The 23,135-nt window shown below is 40.4% G+C and overlaps 2 protein-coding genes across 4 annotated transcripts in view; both read right to left on the bottom strand.

Annotated features, from left to right (window-relative positions):
- LOC306703383 (LIM domain-binding protein 3-like) overlaps positions 1 to 9,402 on the bottom strand; it is a 37,326-nt gene extending 27,924 nt beyond the window's left edge. For 2 of the 3 annotated variants that reach the window (XM_079169342.1, XM_079169340.1), the window contains exons 1-2: positions 5,472 to 5,545; positions 5,176 to 5,377 (exon numbers count right to left, since the gene is read on the bottom strand). In XM_079169342.1, the coding sequence (XP_079025468.1) occupies positions 5,176 to 5,271 (96 nt within the window). In that variant the 5' untranslated portion in view covers positions 5,272 to 5,377; positions 5,472 to 5,545. Of the gene's footprint in view, positions 1 to 5,175; positions 5,378 to 5,471; positions 5,546 to 9,383 lie in introns of those variants that run through there. The other variant, XM_079169341.1, reaches the window with a different exon arrangement.
- The window catches only part of LOC306702719 (melanopsin-A-like), a gene marked incomplete at both ends in the record, with an annotated part of 28,364 nt that continues 14,620 nt past the window's right edge, over positions 9,392 to 23,135 (bottom strand). The window contains 11 exons of the mRNA XM_079168373.1: positions 9,392 to 9,506; positions 13,405 to 13,565; positions 14,097 to 14,156; positions 14,819 to 14,983; positions 15,067 to 15,262; positions 15,902 to 16,009; positions 16,284 to 16,460; positions 16,975 to 17,146; positions 18,451 to 18,654; positions 19,243 to 19,376; positions 21,463 to 21,605. Coding sequence (XP_079024499.1) covers positions 9,392 to 9,506; positions 13,405 to 13,565; positions 14,097 to 14,156; positions 14,819 to 14,983; positions 15,067 to 15,262; positions 15,902 to 16,009; positions 16,284 to 16,460; positions 16,975 to 17,146; positions 18,451 to 18,654; positions 19,243 to 19,376; positions 21,463 to 21,605 — 1,635 coding nt within the window. The remainder of the gene's footprint in view (positions 9,507 to 13,404; positions 13,566 to 14,096; positions 14,157 to 14,818; positions 14,984 to 15,066; positions 15,263 to 15,901; positions 16,010 to 16,283; positions 16,461 to 16,974; positions 17,147 to 18,450; positions 18,655 to 19,242; positions 19,377 to 21,462; positions 21,606 to 23,135) is intronic.

The raw sequence follows: 23,135 nt of genomic DNA on the forward strand, positions 1-23,135 counted from the left end.
CCTGGATCAAATTTGGGGTTCCCTGATGTGAAACCGTTTGGGATCCCCTGATCTGTAAAAGGATGCGGTGGGATCAAGAGCTCACTGAGCGCTGAGTCAGCTCCATGTGTGACAGCAGGAGTCCAGTTACCGAGAACTCGGCTTTTACACAGACTGTGAAACTGTATTTAAGCAGCTCGGAGCGACACAGACACAGATAATTCAAGTTGTACTACAATTTACACACAAGTGTCTGCAGAGTGGGATCTTTTAAAAGGTTTATCTGAGTGAAAATAAATCATTTGAAAACACAGGCGCAAAGAAATGAATGTGAAGGTTGAATTCAAAATACGTTTATGTCGTTCAGTGGCTGCAAACTCTAAAACACATTCTTTTATTTAATCTATTATTTATCTAATTTGTTTCTAATTTTATCTACAAAATCAAGCAGCACAGTTGCAGAGATGCAGCAATAAATAATAAGACCCAAATATCTACATAATATTGAATAACGTTTCATATTAAACCTGATTATCTGGACTAAAACAAGAGATACAGGAGCTCTAATATACTTACGAGTATTTCTATTCATTTATTTATTCTATTCAGGTGTTGTTGTAGTTCACACATCATTTTTGATCCTCACTGCAGTTTTAATCCATGAACCTTCCTCTTGTTCTTTATTCTTTTTGTGTTGAGAGTTGTGTTCAGTTTCTCTGTTCTTATCCGCCTGCCACTCAAACTCAGCGCTCTCCTGACATTTCAGTCGGCTCTTCGGGGAAAATGTCGGTCTGCTTTACTGCAGAGTTGAGAATAATGCAAGAGAAATGAGTACAGGCTTCTGAACATCCATCAGGTCAGAGAGAAAAAACAAGAGACCTGTAAACACCTGCCGGGACATCTGAGATCGTCCATGTCTTACCGAGTTCACTTGAGTGCGAGAAATCATATCAAAACTTAAAGAGCTGTATCTCTTGTGTTGGAGACTATTAACCTGATGACATCTGTTTGTTTTTGACAAGTAGTGCAACAGGAGCTGTTGAAACTTCACTGCCTGCATGTTTACGGTGCTTAATCTTAAAGTTCAAGTATGCTGTTAAGTATTTTTATTGTCAACAAAATCCCATGCTTCAAGAGCATTGGTTCCTAATGAATAGTTTCAAAGATATATATATATATATATAGTTTCATACATATAGTATTTCCTAAAACAGCTGGTCGCTGTTGTTTTTATCAAACAAAAAGAAGTACTAGGGACTATTTTCAGCCACATTTGGTGCTCTAATGAGTATTTGTGGCAGCAGGACAGTGTGTGTGGGATTGAGTCAAAATAAACTACTGTGTGTGTGTGTGCGTTCTTGGTAATGAAGGAAACTGTCCCCCAGAGCAACAGTGAGGCTCATTGATGAGTTTTAAAAGGTTTTTGAACAACAGTGGAGCTCGATGGCACAGAGGAAGAAGATATCAGGCTTTGATATACACACAGAAAACAAAACATCCACCTAAATATTGTTAGGAATCCAGCAGATTGGGACTGATTCTTCCTCATCTGTCCGTTTATCCCACTGTTTTACGTCTGCTCCCCGAACATGCTGCTCTGAACCTCTGAACCTGAGGAGACAATGAAGCTCCGAGCCCAGCGGGATGATGGGAAGTGTCTGCCGTCCCTCGCTCGTCCAGAAACTCTCTGGCATCCAGCATAAAAGCTGCCAGTGGCAGAAAACGCAGCGTAAATCCAATTCAAAGAGCACGTCTGCTGTCACACTGGCGGCAGATTAGAGCCACATTGCACCGCACACTGAGATGGGGATATTTTTTCCCAACAAAGCCCAGGGTTTTTGTGTCGTTATCAGTGTGTGTGTGGGCTTGTGTTTATTTCCGTAATATGGGTACATTTGTAGTGAAAGCGGATTTATGCGTGTCTAACAGGCTTTTCTGTTCCACACACACACACACACATATTTACAGTATGCAAACAAGTGCAGAACAAATCAGAGGTGGAGGGAGTACTTTTTTTCAGGCCCAAATTGCAATGAATGATTGAATGAGTAAGTCTTGTGCAGTGCATACAGATCGTCGGGTTTAGTGAATATTAAATATTCTCACAGCTAGTCACATTATTACCAAATGGAGAGTGTTTCAAAATCTAAATCATATCGTCTGAATGGTGCAGAGCTGCACACAGGCTGTTAGACGAACGATGAATGAATAAAATCTAAACATTATATGTTGAAGCAGTTTATATATCACTAATCGCATCCATCTGACGTCATTTCTTAACTTTTTAACTCTAATGTTGGGGAGTAGAAGTAACATAAAATATAATAACTCAAGTAAAGCACCTCAAAACTGTAAAGTACAGAAACTGAGTAAATGTAATTAGCTATTTTGTAACTACTACAGATACTATGACGGCGGCTAGCGCTACCACACATTTAATTGAATCATAAACATCCATAAAAGATTAGTGCAGTGTATTGATTAGATCTAATCGATCAAACTAATCAGATCACAATGAGCTTCAGTCCGTGACTTTTGGCTGAACATCACGCTGAACCGACACAATGACATCCAGCAGCTGTCACACACAACACACACACACACACACACACACACACACACACACACACACACACACACACACACACACACACACACACACACACACACACACAAACACCAACAGCAGTCTCAGTCATTCAGGAACAGCTGACGAGGAGCTTCCCCTCTGTTTCTCTCTGAGCTTCATAGTATTCTATGACATAATACTGCGGCCATGTTGGAAGACAAACCACAGCTGTTTACAATACAACATGTTTTGTCAGCAAAGGTGACATGAAAAGATAAATGCTGAATGGAGGCTTGAAGTTTCCATCCAAGTGCACCGTTACAAGTATGCAGAATGATCCATTAGCAGATCCTGTTTGCAGTGAAGCCATAGATATACAGACAGCTGGCATTGGATTATTTTGAAACTGAAGAAAACTTAAAAAACATGATGAAGTTCTGTCTTTTTTTCTATGACTTCTAAGATCCATGGATTTATTTAAAGTGCCTCCATTTCCTTTGTGCATTACACTGAAGGACAATAGTGTCTATACAGAATATAATGTAGTGTTTTTGACATCCACACTGACAGCTGTGAGTATACTATATGAGTTTATGTGAACCGATAACATCTGCAGCTAACAGGGAGTGAGACAACTTCACCTCTGGTCTCTGAGAGGATTTTCTTCTATTTTCCTGGAATAAATATTGATGCTCTTCAAACCTTGAAAAATATTTCCCTCCACTCGGGTCGATCTCTGCACCTTCTTCACAGATCACACACTCAAACAACACACAGTAAACCTGGTTTCAGGCTTTTAACCTCAATAAACCTGCTGGACTTTTTTGCATTTTATTCTCTGAGGTGTGCATACAGCATGCGAGGGGTCAGAGGTCACAGATCCTTGGAGGATTCAACCTGTAAGTCTGCAGTTACAGCAGGCACTTATTGCTTATTATACATTTTACACTGATTCAAATGAAGAAATATCCTATTTGTTTTCCTAAATCCCCTGTTAGTCTCTGTTCAGCTTCATCTACCAGCATCACAAGATGAACAAATGACAAAGTCAGACCGTGTCAGGTTTACATGTCTTAATTCACCAAATATTCACTAGCTCCTGTTCCTCCATTATGATGATTAACGGCTTTTGTCTGTTTCACATCATAGTAAACTGAATATTTTGGGGCTTTGAACTGTTGGTCAAAACAAGCAATTTGAAAACTAAATCTTGGGCTCAGTGAAATTGCTGGGTAACAATTACTGACATTTTGTCAAACTTTACAGCATTTGGTTCGTTTTGTTGTTTAGAATTATCCAATTACGGGTAAAGGGAGTAGAAGCAAACACAAGATTTGACAAAAGTCCACATTATTGTTTCATTGGTGTCATATGCTCAACAACTTTCCAATGCTTTCTGTAAAAACTTGCACCACGTAACATCCAGCATCTCAATAAACTACCAACGTTCATTTTGCCTTTTTCCATTTTCTGGCAAGGGCAATATTTGAACTTGCAGCTATCACAAACCACAAAGAGCTGCAGATCTTTTTCCCATCAACATGAAACGTCCACCTTCTGCACAGATCTGCAGATGGCAGTCGGTCACAAGCATCCCCGACAATAGCAAGCAGATAATGTGTCGGAAAAGCAAACAGAAAATTCCTCCGTTACCCAGAGCAGCTCGCATGAGCCTCAATGCCTGAATCACCAACATGCAGCCAACAGAGAGAAGTTCAAAAGGTCAAGCATCCTGACAACGCATGCAGCGGATTCAGAGAAGAAGAAGTGGAGGAGCGTTTTCTCTCTCTCTGTCTCTGCTCTATTCAGAGAGACAAGGCTGTGAAACCAACACCAGCTCCAGTTTTAGGCCTCCGGCTCTGCTTTTGGCCTCCCTGACAAATCCTGGCAGCCGTTAAGCCCTGCAGGTCTCACCCTGACAGGCAGCATGTGTGATTCTGAATCATCCGCAAATCACACTTTATCATCAAAACCCCTTTTTCATGTAACAGGCACGAGTCGGAAACAAATAATCAACATGAAACAGGAAGCAGGTGACGGAAAAACTGCAGTTTCAGGTCCCCAGAGCAGATTTAAAGGAATTCTCTGCAGCCATTGGTTTCCATTCATTCAGCTTTGAAAATCAACTTGCAGAGACTTGGAAATTGCCTCACTGTGAACAACATGTCTACTCTTATCGTTGAAGTTCCACTATCTTTCTGAGATTTATTTGACTGGTTTCATTAAAACTTGAATAATTGAACTGAAACAGCAAAAAAGTTTCAGCGAGGTGATTTTGATACAAAATGTTCCTACAAATCAACAAACAAATCTTCTTATGAAATCATTAATGTCCTTGAAATCATTATATCCCTATAACAAGTGAAGAAAGCTTCCAGGATGATAAGAAAATTTAAATCCTCCATCTTTTATGTTTCAAGATACATACATACATAAAACATTCATCAAATTAGCTTATTTTGATGAGAAACCGGTTGAGATATTCTTACTGCACCAACAGATTTCTTTCACTTTTTTTTGAAGAAGATAAGACTTCAGAGACGACCTGCTGATGGAGGAATTGCAGTTCAGATGAAAAAAAAAAAAACTGAACTAAAAAAGTAGTTTTTTAAAAATGTGTTTCTTACCCTGGAGATGGTCAGCGGCATGTTGAAGTCCTTCCCCCCCTGCAGCCTGAAGCCCCAGGGCCCGGGGCCGGGCAGCGACACGGTGTAGGCGCTCATTGTTCCAGGCAACTAAAAGATCCTCCGAAATGGACGACGGTGATTAAACCAACTTTTATTTTAAAACCCTACAGCTGCTGGAGGGATGGCCGGCACTGAGTAGCCTCTAGAAGGAAACAGAGAAAATATACTAAATAAGTGAAATGATGAAGAAGAAACCAGAAAATTAAATTTAAAAAAAATGTGTGAAGTGCACGAACCAAAACTATGAGAGAGAGAAAGAAGAAGAAGCTGAGAGAGGAGACAGAAGAGAACTTGCCTGCTCAGAGGAGCTGAAGTGACAGCCTAAGAATAGCCAGAGATAGCACTGGTGCATTGTGGGGGGGTGGCGGGGTGAGGCAGGGTGAGGCATGGGGCGGGGGAGATCGAAGGGAAAAGGAGGGGGGGTGGACTTATATGGTGTGAAAGGGGACACCCAGTATGCCAGGCTCGCCGTGATTCACCGGGGCCAATATAGACCCAGCAGATTTTTCTAGACTCCCTCACCTCAGCCCCTCCCTCCCTCCCTCCCTCCCTCACCCACATTACGCTCAGAGTCTCCCTTGGACCCAATCAGGGGTGATACCAGGAAACGTCTCATTGTCGTCCTGGTGATAAAAGCCGAAACTGAAATGCCACGAGTTAAGTGGCTCCGATAGCTGAAAGGTCAGCAGCAGATGAGTCATTACGGCGAGGTTGCAGGTTCAACTCCCCCATATGTCACTGCTGGAGTTCCCTGCAGCGAGGCATGAAACCACTGCCTGCTCTACGAGATCTGCGTGGTCAACAAACTGAGCTATTTAATCTTTTTTTAGATTTATTATACTAGTGCACGTCCCGTTAGCGGCGTGCCTGTTTGAAACCCGTGCCTCTTGCTTGGCTCCTGGTCCCAGATGTGCTGCAGGGAGGCGAGGAAGCGTTTGGTTCAATGAGCCGCGGGCCTGTAAAGCCCTGATTTCAGTCTGAACCTCAAATATACTCAAGTTTATTATGATATATGTCAAAGAAAAGCAGCAAAAACAGAGAATATTTTGCTTGAAAAATGACTGAAACTGTTATTCAAATATCAACATAGTTACAAATTGTATTCTGTCAAACCAGTAGTCCATCTCTCAATACCGCCTGACTTCCTGTCTGTGGCTCTCAGCTCCAAGCCCATTGCTTCCTATTGAGGACGTATATCTTTAAAAACACAAATAGATCATTTCATGTTTAAAAAGGCTCAGTAGTTTCCTTTAACAGCTGGTCAATGTAGTTAATCAAACAAAGGGGGGGTGATAGGGCATTTGTTGGGGACTATTTTCAGCAGCAGATTAATCCACATTTGGTGCTCTGGCGAGTATTTGTGGCAGCAGGATGGTGTGTGCGGGATTGAGTAAAAATAAACTACAGTGTGTGGTCTTGGTAATGAAGGAACAGGTCACCCAGTGCAACAGTGAGGCTCATTGGTGTCTTTTTTGGAAAACAATAGAGCTCTATGGCACAGGGGAAGAAGATGTATCAGGCTTTGATTTCACAGTATCAGTATTTGAACTGTATGTTCCTAATAAATAGTTGAAGGTTGACATTGTGCAGTTGTGATGACAAGTCAAAATGGAAACAGCTTCTGTCTGTAGAGTAACAGATGTATGTCGGAGTAATGGTCAATCATTTTGGCAGGCGCTAACAACAGGTGAGAATTCCCTGACAAACACACACACACACACACAGCTGATCTATCAGCACGTGTGAGGTTTCATGTAATTGGTACTGAAACATTACTATGTTAAATAATTGTACTCAACTCATTACCCATAACCCCTCTTGTCATTGCAGTTGGACTCACCCTTTCATAACTGTGATTTGTTCATGTTGTCTTCTATGATGACAGCGATATTTAGCATTACAAAAAATTGGTTAGCTCGGGCATTCATGAACATTATTTGCCAGATCTTGATTTTAGTGAAAACAAGGTTCAGAAGATATGTGTTTTGTGAAAAATGGGTCCAACAATATTTACTCTGGTGACTATGAAGCGAAAGAATCGGTCATAGTTTGTGTTCACGTTCACTGCTCTCATTGGAGTTAATGGACTTTTAAGTCGATATGTTGACCTTGTGTGTGTCCCTCTGATGAGTATAAGTTAAATATTCTCTCTCTTTTAGCTCTGTTTTTGGTCTCCGCCAACTCCTGAGGGAAATATCTGTCTTTTTAGCTCCTAAATAATCCACTATGTTCCCCAGCTGGACTCTAACTACAGCTTTTTCTCTGTTAGAAAGACGCTATGAGAGCAGAGAGAGTGAACCAGAACAGTAAAATTGTGGGCCGGACAGATAAACAATGAGCTGAAACTCACTATAAAGCTACATAAAGCTGATTCAGCTGATCATTCACTGCCAGAGACACCTTTCACAATAAAAGACCGACACAGTGACACTGGTCAAGACCACATCTGCAGCCTGACTTTGGATTGCAGATAATTAAACGATTTTGACATGTCAAATTATCCAAATGTGTTAATGTTACAAAGTTCATGAATGTAACATGTCTGTAGGGGGGCAGAGACTGACAGGCTGATCCCAGAGCAGCCTGATCTGCTCAACCCGTTGTATAACCGGCTAAGTTTAGACGCCTTTGTCACAGAGAGGAATCTGATGGAGTGAGCTTTCCCAGGGTGCAACAGACTAAATAAGTACATAACATTCAATGTTACTCCCCAAAAATACGCATTAACAAATGTGTTGAATGCAATATTTCAAATAGTGCTTTATCTACTTCCATGTTTGCTAGTTACACCTCCTTTGCATCACTACTTTTGGTGACGCAACACTTAAGTTCAGTACTTTCACTTGTTGTGTTTATTGTTGATATTTTTTTCCTTCATCCGCAGCACAAAAAAACTTGGTTGATTTCAATACAAAGTGGAAACCGCTGCATGTGAATGCATGAATGGTCCAACCAGGCACCCACATCCTCCTCCTTACTCTACTGTCAGACTGAGCGAATCTAAGTATGAGCAAGTATTCCCTGCTTGGAGCTCATGGTGAATATAAAATATCACACATCTTTGGATTTGTAATGAACTGCAATAAACTACAGCTTCTGTGCTTTAACTACCCGCTATAACACCACATTACCCACTTTCATTTTATAATGTCTAGTCGTACATCTCTGGTTATTTTGGTGAAAGTAAAACAAAACTAGTGTAATCAGTCACACATTATTCTAAAAAAACAACACAGTAATATTGTAAAGTAACTAATTACTTTCACATTGATTAAAGTAACTGGTAATATCTACTTACATTTTGAAAGTAACTCGCCAAACACTGCTGATGAATACATAGCAAACAAACACACACACACACACAATGTGTACTGAACTGAACTGACCTTTAACTTAACAAGGCGGCTCAATTAAGAAGCTGTTTAAAATGACAAACTATTCACAAGTGATCTGAGGTCAGTTATGTGTTGTTAATGCTGAGAGATAGAGAGATCCACTATCACACCACCCTCCCCTTTCATCACACACACACACACACACACACACACCCACACACACAATTTATCACCCTCCTCATGTAGCTGTGAATTGTTTTGGCGCTGCTCACTGCTCTCTATGAGCAGTTGGCTCAGTTTGTTTTCTAAACTTGAATCTCCAAAATGTCGTGAACTGAAAACAATACTTGTGGTCTAAATTTGCACTCGCACCTCCTGTGGTGGAGGAAGTATTCAGATCCTTTACTTAAGTAAAGGTATTGATACCACACTGTAAAAATACTCTGGTACAAGTAAAAAGTCCAGCATTTAAAATGTTACTTTAGTACAAGTACGTAAGTATAATCAGGAAAATGTAGTTAAAGTATTAAAACAATAAAAATGACCCCTGTTCTACTGTTGTATATTACATCAATAGATTATTATTACTTATGCATTAACGTGAAATTAGGATTTTACTGTTGCAGTTGGTTAACTAATGATTATTTTTATGATGAACTATTCTGCTGTGTATTTTATGCCATTAAACTATTGTTTGTTTTTTGTAAAGCGGGACCCATGAATATTTTATAGTTTGTATTCTAGTGAGTGGCCAGTGTTAACCCTAACCCTACACAAACTGTTACCATGTGATTCATGAATGAATGTGTTCACCTTGTATCTCAGGTGTTCTGCAGACAGACACCGCCCACCTGCTCCTGCTGCTTCCCGCACTGTGCTCCGCCCAGCAGGGCCGCTCCGTGCACGGTACTCAGTGCACGGTACTTAGTGCACAACCTGAGAGTAAAACAAACCGAATATGAAACTTTAATCCTGAAAAAATAAAAAAAATAAACTGCAGCAGCTTCAGCGGGTGAAAGTTGCCGGTTTGACCCGGCTTGAGGGAGCTGTGAGCCGGGGGTGGTGCAACTTGTTACCGGCTGCTCCTGATGAAGATGTAGAAGTGGATCAGAGAGCAGTGGCACGTGGGGGCACAAACAGGTGGGAAAAGGTGTGATAGGGGAACAGCCTACCTGCAGCCGCTGTTTGTCTCCCTGCAGCTTCTTGAACCGAACACACCGACCGTGACAGCCTGCGGTGCCCGGCCCGGGCAGAGAGCAGGGAGGCCGAAGGGAAGGAGGGAAGTAGGGGTGTTAACGGTGGATTATCATTAGCGGGGTTTCTATTTAAAGAGACAGGAGTCAGACAGACTGCTGTTGAAAAACTGAAATACATCCAGATAACACTATAAAAATGCACACAAAACAAGAATATTGTATTTACAGAACGATTAATTTTCTTCATGTTTCTAATATAAATATGTATTTGTGAAATTAAGTTTACATTTACAAATGTTGTGATTTTAATTCAAATCAAGCTGCATTTCTGATATTATTTATGGTCTGCATTTTTTCAGCAGTAGCCATTTCATTTTAAAACATGCACATTGGCACAGTAGCCTATGTAATTTCTGTCCCTGCAAAGGCACAGATAGAGGCATTCCACAATGAATACAGTTAATAATATATATTTATTTAGAAAAATAAACGAGACCAACATTGAAGTTAACAGGAAACAAATCCACAATAAATTCTCTTTTCCGTATTCCAACAAAAGTCTTTTGGACCATAAACTTTACACCAGAACTAAGATGAAAATCACCTTCATTTATATTCAGTATTATTACTGATATTTACTGCATCACACTGCTGCAGCATTATACTGTAGAGTACTTCCTTCTTTCCGATACCACTAGGAGGAATGATTAGGACACTAGTTTACGCTGACATACAGTAGAGACGTGTGTTACTGCAGACCTCAGACCTAAAATATTTCAATAAAAGCTTAGTTTGGTTTGGTTAATGTTTCAGTTAAACAGCTTAAACAATTTCATCTTAGCTAAAGGTCGGTTTACCAAGAAAACAGTTTAACAGCATTGACTCCTAAAATATGTTTGATTAGGTTAGCTAACAATGTAGCTTAGTTCAGCTAAAGTCAAAATGACCCCAGAACAGTTTGGTTCAGGTTTGTTAACAGCCCAGTTTATCCCCTTAAGCTCTGTGATAAAGGTTAGCTAACGATGTAGCTTAGTTACACTTGGCTCGTGGTTCAGTTACTTTTATTAACTTGAAAAAATGCAAACTGCAGCAGAAAACTTGTCATGTGTTGACTGTGTTATTGTATAGAAACATTCAAATAGACTCTTAAAGAATGCACAAATAACTTCACTCAGACCAACAGGTCAGATGGGCTTATCAAGAGCTGCTTTACAATCAACAATTATGTCCCTTATCCAGCCACGTACGAACACCAACAACATCACAATCACATTTCCTCTAAACTGTCCTTCAGCAAAATACACACTTTAAATATGCAATCAAGAAGAAGAATGAAAAAAAACACAAACAGAATGAAAAACACAAACTGAACAACAGGGAAACATTTCAAATATCTTGTTCCTTAATAAAAGTGCAATTGCAGGCCTCAGGGCTTTTAGGATTAAGTGCGATAAGGAGAAACATTTGAATTAAAGTGACGTTTTGGAAAATCCTATTGATTGTTATCATACCCAGAGATTATTCAACACTGAAATATAAATCAGTTACATCTCTGTGTCCAGTACAGATGTAGGCCTGCAGCAAGTCCACGGTCTGTTTGGCTTAGTTTATTACAAAACATGGAAGCAGAGGAAAACTGCTGTTAGCTTAGCATCAGCAAAAGTGAGAGTGAAAAGAAACATCTATTTGAGATGATGGCAAGAGGATTTCCCAAATTATCAAGCAGATATCAAGCTTGAAAACTAATTTTATTTAGCTGTTTCTCCTTTTCCAGGCTACTTCTATACCAAGTGAAGTTGTTTTCATATATCTGTTCTTAAGTTTACACAGAAAAAAAAGGATTAAGCTGGAAACACAGATAAATAAATCAGAAGCAACAGACAACAAGAAAACAAAAAGGAAACAGTATTTTTTACTTTGTAGAAAAATCGCATAGTCCACTGCAAAAAAAATTCCATCTCAACAAACATTGAATGACTTTTCCTAAAACATGAAAACACGTTCGCTAAAGGGCTCAGGGCCTTCACTTGTCTCAGAGGAACTAAGACAAATACAACCAGTCTGTTTACATCCATCTACAACAGGGACAAGAGATCAGGTGCAGGAACATGATTGTTCTTTGGGTTAAACTAAAAGCAAAACAATTTGTCTTCAGAACTATTAAAAAATGTCTTTCCTCACAGTTGTTTTAATTTAAATTGCCTGATTAGACCTCCTTCTCCAGACTGTGTGGACTCTCTTACCACAATTTGTTTATACTTTCTATACACTCGGGTCTAACCAAACAGAATAACTAAAAACACCTGAGTGTCTGTAGCATAAAAGTAAAAAGTAAATAAACCAACGTAGGTATTTTAGGGTGATTTTAATTCTATAACCAATAATTCACAGTATTTCTAAAGAGCAATGTAACCAGAGAACAATGAGTCTGTGACATTGTCTCTACCGTAAAGACACTGTCATGCTCACTCAGATCTGATCAGATTTTTTACCAATTCTGGATTTCCTGTTCTGTCTTTTAACTTCCCTTCGCTATGGCTGGCTAAAGTGAAACGTTTCAGCCCTGATTGGTTGGCAAAGCCTGCTACACATGAGTGCAATAAGACTTGGCGTCAACACAGCTATCAGATTAAGATTACAATATTTGTTGCAAAGTTCTGCATTAACTCACTTACGACTTGCTCAACTAAGGAATCGATTGTGGCATTAATTACAACTGTTATCTGCTCCGTCTCAGGGTCCGATTCACAGGAAATTGCGCTATTGATGCAAGTGCAAAAACACCCCAAAAAGGTTTGCAGCTGAATGCAATTTGTCCTTTTTTTGCAGAGAGGGAAGAAATAAAAATCATATAATTTTTTTCTCCATAATTTTCCAAAAAGTATATGTAGGGGAGCCTCATGCATTTATTTGTCATGCAATTGAGTTTTTCATGACAATATCTTTGCCTGGCAACAACCACTGCTGGGCGTGAGACCCCTAATAACTGTGCTTCAGTTACCACCAACTCTCTGAGGACGCCAATAATTTCACTATAACTGCGTGTGGCTATTAGCCCAAATGTTTGTAAATTGGACTGTTTTTGCAATGAGGCTCTTTTGCATATAAAAAGGGGCCAATTTTGTGCACATGAATATTACCTAATTTAAATACATAGAAATAGCACAGGGGTGCATTTCACCCTTTGTGGATGCTTTGAGATTTACACAGTTTTCTTTTGTTTTATTTGTGCAGGTTTAGCAGCTGCAAAAACTGCACAATGCTTGTGAGAATTCTCAACTCTGTGTGTTTAATGTCACCCCTCTACATTTGGCCTTCACTTAATTTTGCACACTGGTGCAATCAATTTTTACAATATGTGAAGGGTGTATGTTCAAGCGTATACAAGTTTCTCTTTAATTGATACCACTTGAACGGTCTGTTGTCATTTCATTGGTCACTCTATGTATTCTAGTGAAAACTAAATTCAAAATAAATTGACATAAATTCTCTACGAGGTGTAAAAACTCTCTCAGAAATGTAATCATAACTTCCTGTAATACTGTAGTTTGTTTCTGATCTACAGGTGAACCCTGTCTACATTTCTAAACATCTGACTGGACGTCAGCTGCACGGTCACATGGCTGCAGGTGCGCTACCCAGACCCGGCCCCCGAGTTGCTGTTATTGGCTGTCTTTGGGCGAGCAGTGGAGGAACCATTCCGTCCAGCGGGAAGGAAGGGGCTGGACTCCGAGGTGATGACGATGCTCGGGATTCGACCAATCGTGCCCCTCCTAACGTGTCCCTCTGCAATATCTGTCTGTCAAACAGAAGAAATATAGTCAGAATTTTATTTTAATGATTATTTTGCTTTTAACTTTTTATTTTATGAAAATCTATCATTCATGTTGTGTTTTTTTATCTGGATTCTACCAAAGTACATAGCAGAGGCTGATTGGAATGCAATTAGTTTTGCAGGTATTACGTCACAAATCAAAGTATTGGACAAATTAAAATGTTGACCTTATGATGTTGTTGGTTTCATCCTGTCGCATTGATTTTTTAGGTAAATACATCTCTCTGCACTAATATTATTAACCATTGGCTCAATTACCAGAATTGAATTATACTAATGTCAGAGCAGTATCAAATACAAGTTCAGAAACATTTTGGGGTTTATATACTCTTTAATATCTGATATCTAGAATGACAATGACATCACCAAAATCAGAAGTATAACATATGTAATAAATACTTTACTATATCTTGTTTATTTGAAATGGAAACAAGTAAAACAAAGATTTGATAATTCATTGTGTTTGTGCTGATGAATAAATCCGACAGTACTCACATTTGGGACGCTGCCGCGTTCACCGACTCCTGCCATGGAGTTATCAGTGTCAAAGGACATCTGGAAGAAAAGACAAACACATGTAAACCTGTGAGGGGATTATCATACTGACTAATCAGCATCCTGCAGCGGCAGCCATGATTGAAGTCCTCCTCAACAATAGTATTAGATAAGATAATATTTGATCATTATATACACCTAAATTAGATTTTAATCAAATTCATCAGCATCAGAGAGGCAGACAGAAAACCATCACACTCATCTCTAATCAATTACCCAGAATTGTAATACTGATTTAAAAAAAATACAGATTTCAGTCAATGATTAACATCAAAAGGAAAAGAGAGATTTTCTGATCCGAGATGAAAAGCACATCAAGCAGATTAAATAGCACAAAAAACACACAGTGCAACAGATTAACATGAACACCGGTGATATGAAAGAAGATGTTTTTCTTTCACCGCACACAAACCGCCTCAACTGACCCTCAACTGACCCTCAACTGACCATCGAAATAACCCTGAATCCCTGCAACTCTCCCTCAGGTGACCCCCTAACATCCCCCTCCTTCGCTGAGTGTAACATAATAATATTAATCTACATTAAGAATCTTTTTAAAAGGTCTTCAAACCTCCTGATGTTTTATCCGACTTTATGCTTTAAGAGCTGAAAAATCCTTAAAGCACCAACAATCGAATCGAAGGAGTTGAAGAGGCGTTTACTTTTTCGAAGATGCCCGAGTCGTGGCTCTTCATCTTGGACTTTAAGCTGGAGGAGGGTTTGAATTCTGGGAGCTCGGCGGTGTCTCTGCTGATGTCACAGGACACCTGGCGGCTGGCTGGTCTGGAGCCCATACTGGACAGGTCAGCCTCAGTGTCCGTCAGACCCTTTCAGAGGAAAACACACACTTTGACACACAATCTGTGTAACGTCGCTACATGTGACGTCACGGTTCCGTTTCCCAGCTCACCGATTCGCTGTCGGAGGCGGAGGAGAGGCGGGACTTGCGGTTGCTCTGCTGCTTCAGCTGGCTGCTGATGTCGGAGGTCTGGCTGGTCACGGTGGAGCGTCGCGTCGACATGAAGCTGCTGCTATTCGAGCGGAGGTCGCGAGGATGAACGCAGAGCAGAACGCCGAGACACGGGATGTACTTAGCCAACGCTATCCTGCACAGAGAGAGATCACAATACCATGAGACAAGGTGGCCGATTGCACGGGTCCCTCAGCTAGATAGAGGGCCCCTGATAGAGGACCCCAAGTGAAACCCAGGGTTTCCACCAGTGTATTGCAAGCACGGTGGCCCGAAAGGCCGAAGTTGACTCTTCATGGTCAACGCACTACTTTTCCTGAACCATGATGACGTTACATGACATTGATAAATAACCAGTTATATAAGCTGTTTTCTTTTCATCCTGCAGCTTTCAAATCTCTTCGTATGTGTCTGTGTGTGACTAATTATCTTCAGTCGAGTTAACATTCAGGTTAATCGAGCAGCGGTTAGTTCAGATGAGGTGTCGGAGCTCTTACAGTGCCGGCGGAGCGTTCTCTGATTGAATCAATTCACTGAGCCGCAGCCATGTTAGCTGCAGTCAAATTCAAAAGAAATCACCAGTCATTGGTTAAAGAAACTGGAAGCTTGGCATCAAGATGTGAGCAGATTCAAATAAAAACAGTAAGGTAGCATATAACAAGATTGAACTAACTGGCAACGTGTTGCTTTTGCAAAGTTCTTCTTCAAACTATTTCAAAATATAAATACAAGGTTAGTGTAGTGTTAGATATTGTTCAACCGTGTGTGTGTGTACCTGTATTTTGGGTGTGTGATGGCGTAGATGATGGGGTTGTGGATGGCGGAGGCCTTGGCGATGACGGCGGGCACAGAGTTCATGTAGGGAGTCAACATGTCTGCGTACCTGTAGTAGAGAAACAAAGTAATAACAGTGAGGAAACAGAAGAAACTTTGCTCATGGACACTTCAGCAGCAAACAGGGGAACGGGGGTCTAATTCTCATCCAATAAATGAACGATTCTCAACCGGTAGGACACAGACTTGGACAACGCAACCATTCTGAGTGGATTTTGAGAACATGTGGGTCAACTTCTATACTCGTTTTTTTTTTTTATTGCAAATACAATTTCCTGCTGCAGAGTGAGTGAGAGGTTTTCTGCTGCTGGTGATTTTTTTACCCGGCGAAGGCGGTGAGAGCGACGGCGGAGTATGGCGACCAGGAGACGACGTAGAGCAGGATGATGATCAGAGCGATCTTCGCCATCTTCCAGTCGTTCTGCAGCCGGTGGAACTTCTTCGACGAGTCTCGACTGCTGCCGTGACTGTGAATGCTGCCGTTCATCTTCCCCACAGCCCTGAAACACACACACACTTGTATATCTATGTGTACAATGTGTTGACCCACATTCTTTTAATGAAGATTTATCCTGAACTAAGGCTCTTTTTCAGACATTTTATGTTGAACAGATCCAAAAGGCTGTGTTTGCTTTTTACACTACAATAGAAACTGTTGGCTTCATTCCTTACCTCAGTTTTACGTTTTTAATGTATCAACAAATTATAGACCTACCTAGAGTATAGACCTACATAATCTGCCTTACAACAGGGAGGGTGGAACACAGATTACATGAAACTCATTATTTACGTTTTTTTATGTTACAAAAAGAAAAGAAAAAAATCACATTTATTTGTGTAGGAACATAAGATCCAGAAGAAAAATCAGGTAAAACTAAATTACTCCTTTTACAAATACAGGGGGAAAAAATGACAGCAAACACACAGCAACGAACAAAAACGTAAATAAAACACACAAAAAACACCAAACACACACACACACACACACACACACACACACACACACAGACTGACTGGTTGGTGGTGCGGATGGCACGGAAGATGAAGAAGTAGCAGTAGATGATGATAAAGAGCGGCAGGAAGAAGACGAAGATGAAGAGCAGCATGGTGTACGCTCGCACCGACGGGGTAAAGGTCATGTAGTCCCACGAGCAGGAAGTCAGCATGCCCTCAGGGACATAGGCACCTGATGGGCGAGAGATATGGACACAGGCAGACAGTTTTAATATCCCATCATGCTGTTTGAGGCAGGGGGCCAGGGGCGAGTCCGGGACCCCACCGAAATGCAGCATCCATTCACCATTTTTTTGGTCAAATAATAGACACTCAAGTTATTTGTCACAGCAATATGGTCCCCTGATTTCAGGCGTTTCCTCAAACGTGTGAAGCAGCGCCCCCTCTGTGTTGTAACGTCTGCTACATGTCTGCCAGTGTGTGTGTGGTCAAACACGGTATTGCACCCTGACAGACGTCTACTGTGAAGGAAGAAAGTTAGTATCCTTTGATTACATAATATTAGTGGTAAAAGAAGTATTAAGATCCTCATCTGAAGTAAAAGTACTAATTCCACACTGTGCTCTGTAGTACTTGATATCTTTTTTATATATTTGTATGTCATGTATCTGTGCTTTATGTGCATTTCAGATGTAAATATTTATCTGTTGTCCAATTGCATTTTATAATATGTTGTTAATATGTATAACACCAATTGAGCCACATTGTCCTATATTTCTTTTATAGATGACCTGTCTCACTCTGCTGCTGCTAAAATGAGCTCCTAGTGTCATTTAACTGACCCCCCCCTAAAACAACAGCTGGCCCCCGTCTGGCTCCAGTCCCTGTGAACTGTCACCGCTATCAGGGGTTTTCTGTTTGGACAAGAAAAAAAAGGACCCAAGGGACGAAATGCTAAATGATACTGAATATTAACAAAGAACCCGGCTCCATTTTATTAAATTAAAGACTGTTTACTGGCTGGTTACATTTACCTCCAGCAGCTCCAGACCTGAACTCATAAACTCATTAAGTCCTGAAGCAGCTTCCATAAAGAGGTCAGAAGCAGAAAGAATATTTTCTTTCGTTTCATCTCTCATGCTGTCCTCATAAAAAGAAAAAAAACACGGATCCATACATCAAATACTTTCCACCTGGATTAATGAGACGGAGGACGATTTATAGGAGATGTTCTGTTTCCATATATTATAATTTACATACAAATGTGTGTGTGTGAAAGAGAATGAAAAAACACACCACATGTAGTGTGTGTGTGTGTGTGTGTGTGTTTGTGTGAAGTTGAACTAATAATAAATGGGATTTGAAGGGTAAATGAGCAATACGTTTTATAAGATAGAAACAGCTTTGAGGCAGAACAGAGCAGATGTATGTGCAGCAGATAAAAGCAGAGCAGCAGATTAAACCCCAGAAAAGTAGAAATACACTTCAGTCGGGATGGCTGTGTGTGCGTGTGTGTGTGTGTGTGTGTGTACTCACTCCAACCAAAGAACGGCGGCAGGCTCCAGCCCAGAGAGTAGACCCAGGCCCCCAGGAGGATGAGGAGGGCCCGTTTCCGAGACAACACGCCGATGGAGGTCAGAGGTCGCGTGATGACGAAGTAGCGGTCGACAGCGATCACCGTCAGCGTGATCATGGAGCAGATCCCGAAGAGAGCGCCGCAGAACGCGTACAGCTCGCAGCCTAAAGACGGATAGATGAAGAATATTGTCATTTTAATCCATCTGTCTGTCTGTCTGTCTATCTATCTATGTCTACCTGTCTGTCTATTTATTTATTCTGGATGGACATTAAAGAAAAAGCAAGAGAATTGTTTTCCTTTTGTGAAATGGGTGAACTGACCCTTTAAACACAAACACACAGGAAGGAAATTATTGAATGTGAAATCAAATATTTGGCAGGGCTTGCAGGTGTTAACTTAGGTTATATTAATAAAAAGCTGCAAGGCAACACCTCCCTCATATTAACATGACCTCGGAGCGTCTCTCTCTTGGGAGACTGAGGAGCATCGACTGTTTTCTCTGAGCTTAAGTTCACTAATTCACAATGAAAACAGATGTGAAAGAGTGACGGTGGAGGGAGGTGAGACAAGGACCGGATTGACTCATCTTTACGTTCTGCAGCAAGAACACAGCAAAGAAATGTGTGAGAGACTGCTTTAAGTTTCAAGACTCTGCGAGTTTATGTTCAAGGTTTACTGGAAATGCGCGTGTGTGTGTGTGTGTGTGTGTGTGTGTGTGTGTGTGTGTTTGTGAGTGTGCAGTGGGGTACCTTTCTCTCCAAAGATCCACCTCTTGTGCATGCTGGTGGTGAAGAAGATGGGCGACTGGGTGACGCACATCAGTAGGTCTGTGATCGCCAAGTTAATGATGAACATGTTGGCCGGCGTCCGCAGGCTGCGACTCCTGCAACACACACACACAAACACACACAAACACACACATACGTAGTTAGGGGTGGCCGTGGCACACTGGGTTAAGAGGGTCGTCCGGCAACCGCAAGGTCGACGGGTCAATCATTGGCTGCGATGTGTCGAAGTGTCCCTGAGCGAGACGCTGAACCCCTAACTGCTCCCCGGGCGATTCCCTGCAGCCCACTGCTCCCTGGGGATAGGTCAGATTCAGAGGTCAAATTTCGTGTATGTATATGACAATAAAAAGACATTATCTAGTGTCGTCCATTAATTAAATTAGACGAGTGACAACAAATTAATTGGTGACTATTGAAGTCATTTTTCATACAGATTTGCTGCTTTTCCTTTTAATAATGTTAATAATTGAAATGTACAAATAATAGTGTTGAGGTTTGGACTGTTGGACAAAATAAACATTGTGAAGGTTTCACTTTGGGCTCTGGGTAATTGTGACGGCATTTCTCACTATTTTCACAATTTTTACAAACCAAATCGATAAATGAAGAAAATAATCAGCAGATTAATCCATACAAAAAACAATAATAGTTAATAATTCAAAATGAGCTCCACCTCAAACACCTACAACAGTAACATCCTGCTTTGACATTAATGCATGAGTAATAATAATCTAATGATATTATATCTATATATCACAGGGCACATATTTAGACTTTTAATACTTTTAACTACAATTTCCTGATACTTTTAGTGAAGTAACAAGACTTTTTGGAACCATTTTTTTAAACTCCAATACAAGCTGTGAAGTGTCTTGTAACGCTGCAGAGGTTTTCCTAATCAAGTCTCCTCCCGCTGTGATCAGCAGGAAGTTGCTGTTAACTGGCTGAATGAGTCATGTGTTCTCATGAAGTCTGTTTTAGAGGACGAGCAAGAGCCTGCATGGAAAAATCACTGAGTGCTGCTTCAGTTCTATAATTAACATGTAATCAATGAAGCACACATCACAGACACAAAGGACTGATTTTAATGAGAGATCAATAATTGTCCCATAAATGGGCCAATCAATATGTGGGCAGAAGGCATCTTAAGTGCTTAAGCTTCTTCAAAAGACTGTCACAGCAAGACATTTTCTGAGACACACATGTGTGTGGTCGATAAAAGGCAGTCATGACACATTTAAAAGACGTACTGAAGATTTAACCTCAGTCTGAAAACCGCAGCTTTAGAAGACACTCGGAGTCCATCGCACCAGCTTTAAGGGGACAAACAGGAACACTGTCCAATTATTTCCACCTCAAACACCATTTTCCCTTAAATATGTTGTGGCTTATTTTTGCTTTTATTTCAACACCAAGGGGGAATAAATAACTTTGTACAGACTGACTCTCAGCCTCTTGAAGAGCAAAACAACATTGTAACAAAAATAGACAATAACACGACACTTTAACAAAGCACCTTTTTCACTTTGAAGCCATTGATGCCCGTGTTTTATCTTGTATATATGTATTTAATGTCTTGTTTTAAATCGTCTTGTCTTAATGTTTTTATACACTTTTTAACTGTTGCTGCTGTACTGACTGATGAGTCGCCAACTTAATTTCGTTGTATGTTTTTTACAATGACAATAAACATCCTTATCCTTATCCTTAACATCATATTGTGTGATTGAAGAGAATATGGAACAATTATCACTTTACATCATGTGCTGATGTATTTTCAGTACGTTTACAAATGTTTAAAGTATACAAGAATAAAACACTGAATGGTCATGGTACCAAAACTGTGGAATTATGTTTTTTGTTGTTGTTGTTTTTTAAACGTCAGCAAAAAACACAAGTTTATAAACTGGATTGTAACTGGCAAGTGTGATTTCCTGTCTAATGGACAACATTATAATTATTTTTTAAACACTGTTCAACCTTATAATGACTTTGAAACAATAATTAACTGCATTATCAAACAGATTTTTGCAAACTGCATGAACATTGCATTTAGTATTCCTATTAGAATTGACAGCATGCGTTTTAGTCTGTTGCAGTACGGTTATAGTAAAGTGTCCGACTTTCCGTTGTCTCCTGAGGATCAACGCGACCATATTTGGGCACAGGAAGACATCTTACTTGCTGAAAGCGTATATGACCAGCAGGTTGCCGATCATGCCGGTGATGCCGATGACGAGGATGACGGAGCCGATGGTGTAGTGGGCGTGGTCGGGCACGTCCGCCGTGGGGTAGGGGTGCGTGGCCTCGGGCATCATCGCCACCTGGAGGACCAAACAGCAAAATGTTAAACATGACGATGCTGCAGGTTGATAACATTTATACAGATCGCATTCATGGTGGATAGCGTTCTGTTTCTGCCGTTTAGTCTTTGGATGCGAAAGATAACTTTTCAGAGTTGTAACATTCAGTCTCAGGTTTTGTCTACACTTATATGGATATTTTTGAAAATGAACATTTTTTCCCTCCATTTAAAAAGAAAAGAATCTGTCCACACGACCCTCGTTTGACACAATACAACGGAAAAACACGTTGCTGTGTTGTGTAGTAGGACCCCCGATTGCCACCGGGGATATGGCACACTCGTCCAACTGTTACAAAACTCTCAACGAAGAACATTCGGCCACTATGTCAACGATACATCAAATACCAGAGAAGAAGAACGTTCTGAGCAGCGTGTATTGAGCTTATTCTCCTTTGGCGGTAGTAACTTGAACACACAAACAATAGCAGCTTATTCTTTAGTTATTTATAATTTTTTGACACCTATTTCATCCCCTTTTATTTATATCCCATCTTTCTGACACATATTACGTAAACAAACGTCAACATTTCCAAAAACGCTCCACTTTACCTCCACACGGAAACAATGAACGCGGAGTCACTTGCTCTGTTTTATTGACCTAAAATATTTTAATTAAAAGACCTCTGCAATATAAATCTCAATTAAATACACGTGAGGAGCCAATTTTCTTTCATTCTGTCTTTCAGAAGAAAAAAGCTCCTGCCGCCTCTAACTGATCGTTGTTTTAAGGCATTTTAAGTGAAGTGACATTAAAGTATGAGGAGGGATTAAAAAGTCCTTCATATCGATGACATCATTCCACGCAGTGTAAAACGTCACATCCACAGACCTCTCTAATCACCAGCTATACCGGCCTTAATTCTTTTTGACAATTATCTCCACAAGTTCTGCACATCACTGTTCCTAATTAACTCTGAGCTCCGTCTCTCCATCTTCTACATACCGTCTACCTGTTGCCACGTTAACGGCATAAATTACTCCACCGCCAGCAGAAATACGAGGCATATATAAGCTAATCAAAGACGGAGGTCAGCCGCAGCAGCAGCCTGTTTAATTTGACTGAGAAGCACACTGAAGCTGTGATGATGGAAACGAGCAGACCTCCACTCTGCAGCTACCGGAAGTTGTTGTTTTATCAAATATTTTGCTTTTAACTTTAAGGCCTAAAATGTATATCACAGCATCATTTTGAAGCAAGGACGGTAATGGTATATATCACGGTATATATTTGATTTTCCTTAAATGTCAATATAAATACTTTTGAAGGGGTACAGCACCGGTATGGAAATCATTTATTGGCATCATTTCAACCGTCCTCAACTGTCAAAAATTCTAAACTCTATGTTTTTACTTCGTTATAGTCACATATAATGGTTACTTGCACAAAAAAACACAGGTTTGATTGAATAGGAAGTCAATTATTGTATTTTTATTATATTTAAAAAATCTTGGCACCAGCAGTTTTAATGCCGTATTATAAGCTGCTTAG

Source organism: Pholis gunnellus, assembly GCF_910591455.1.
Source record: "Pholis gunnellus genome assembly, chromosome: 11".
NCBI classification, from domain to species: domain Eukaryota; kingdom Metazoa; phylum Chordata; class Actinopteri; order Perciformes; family Pholidae; genus Pholis; species Pholis gunnellus.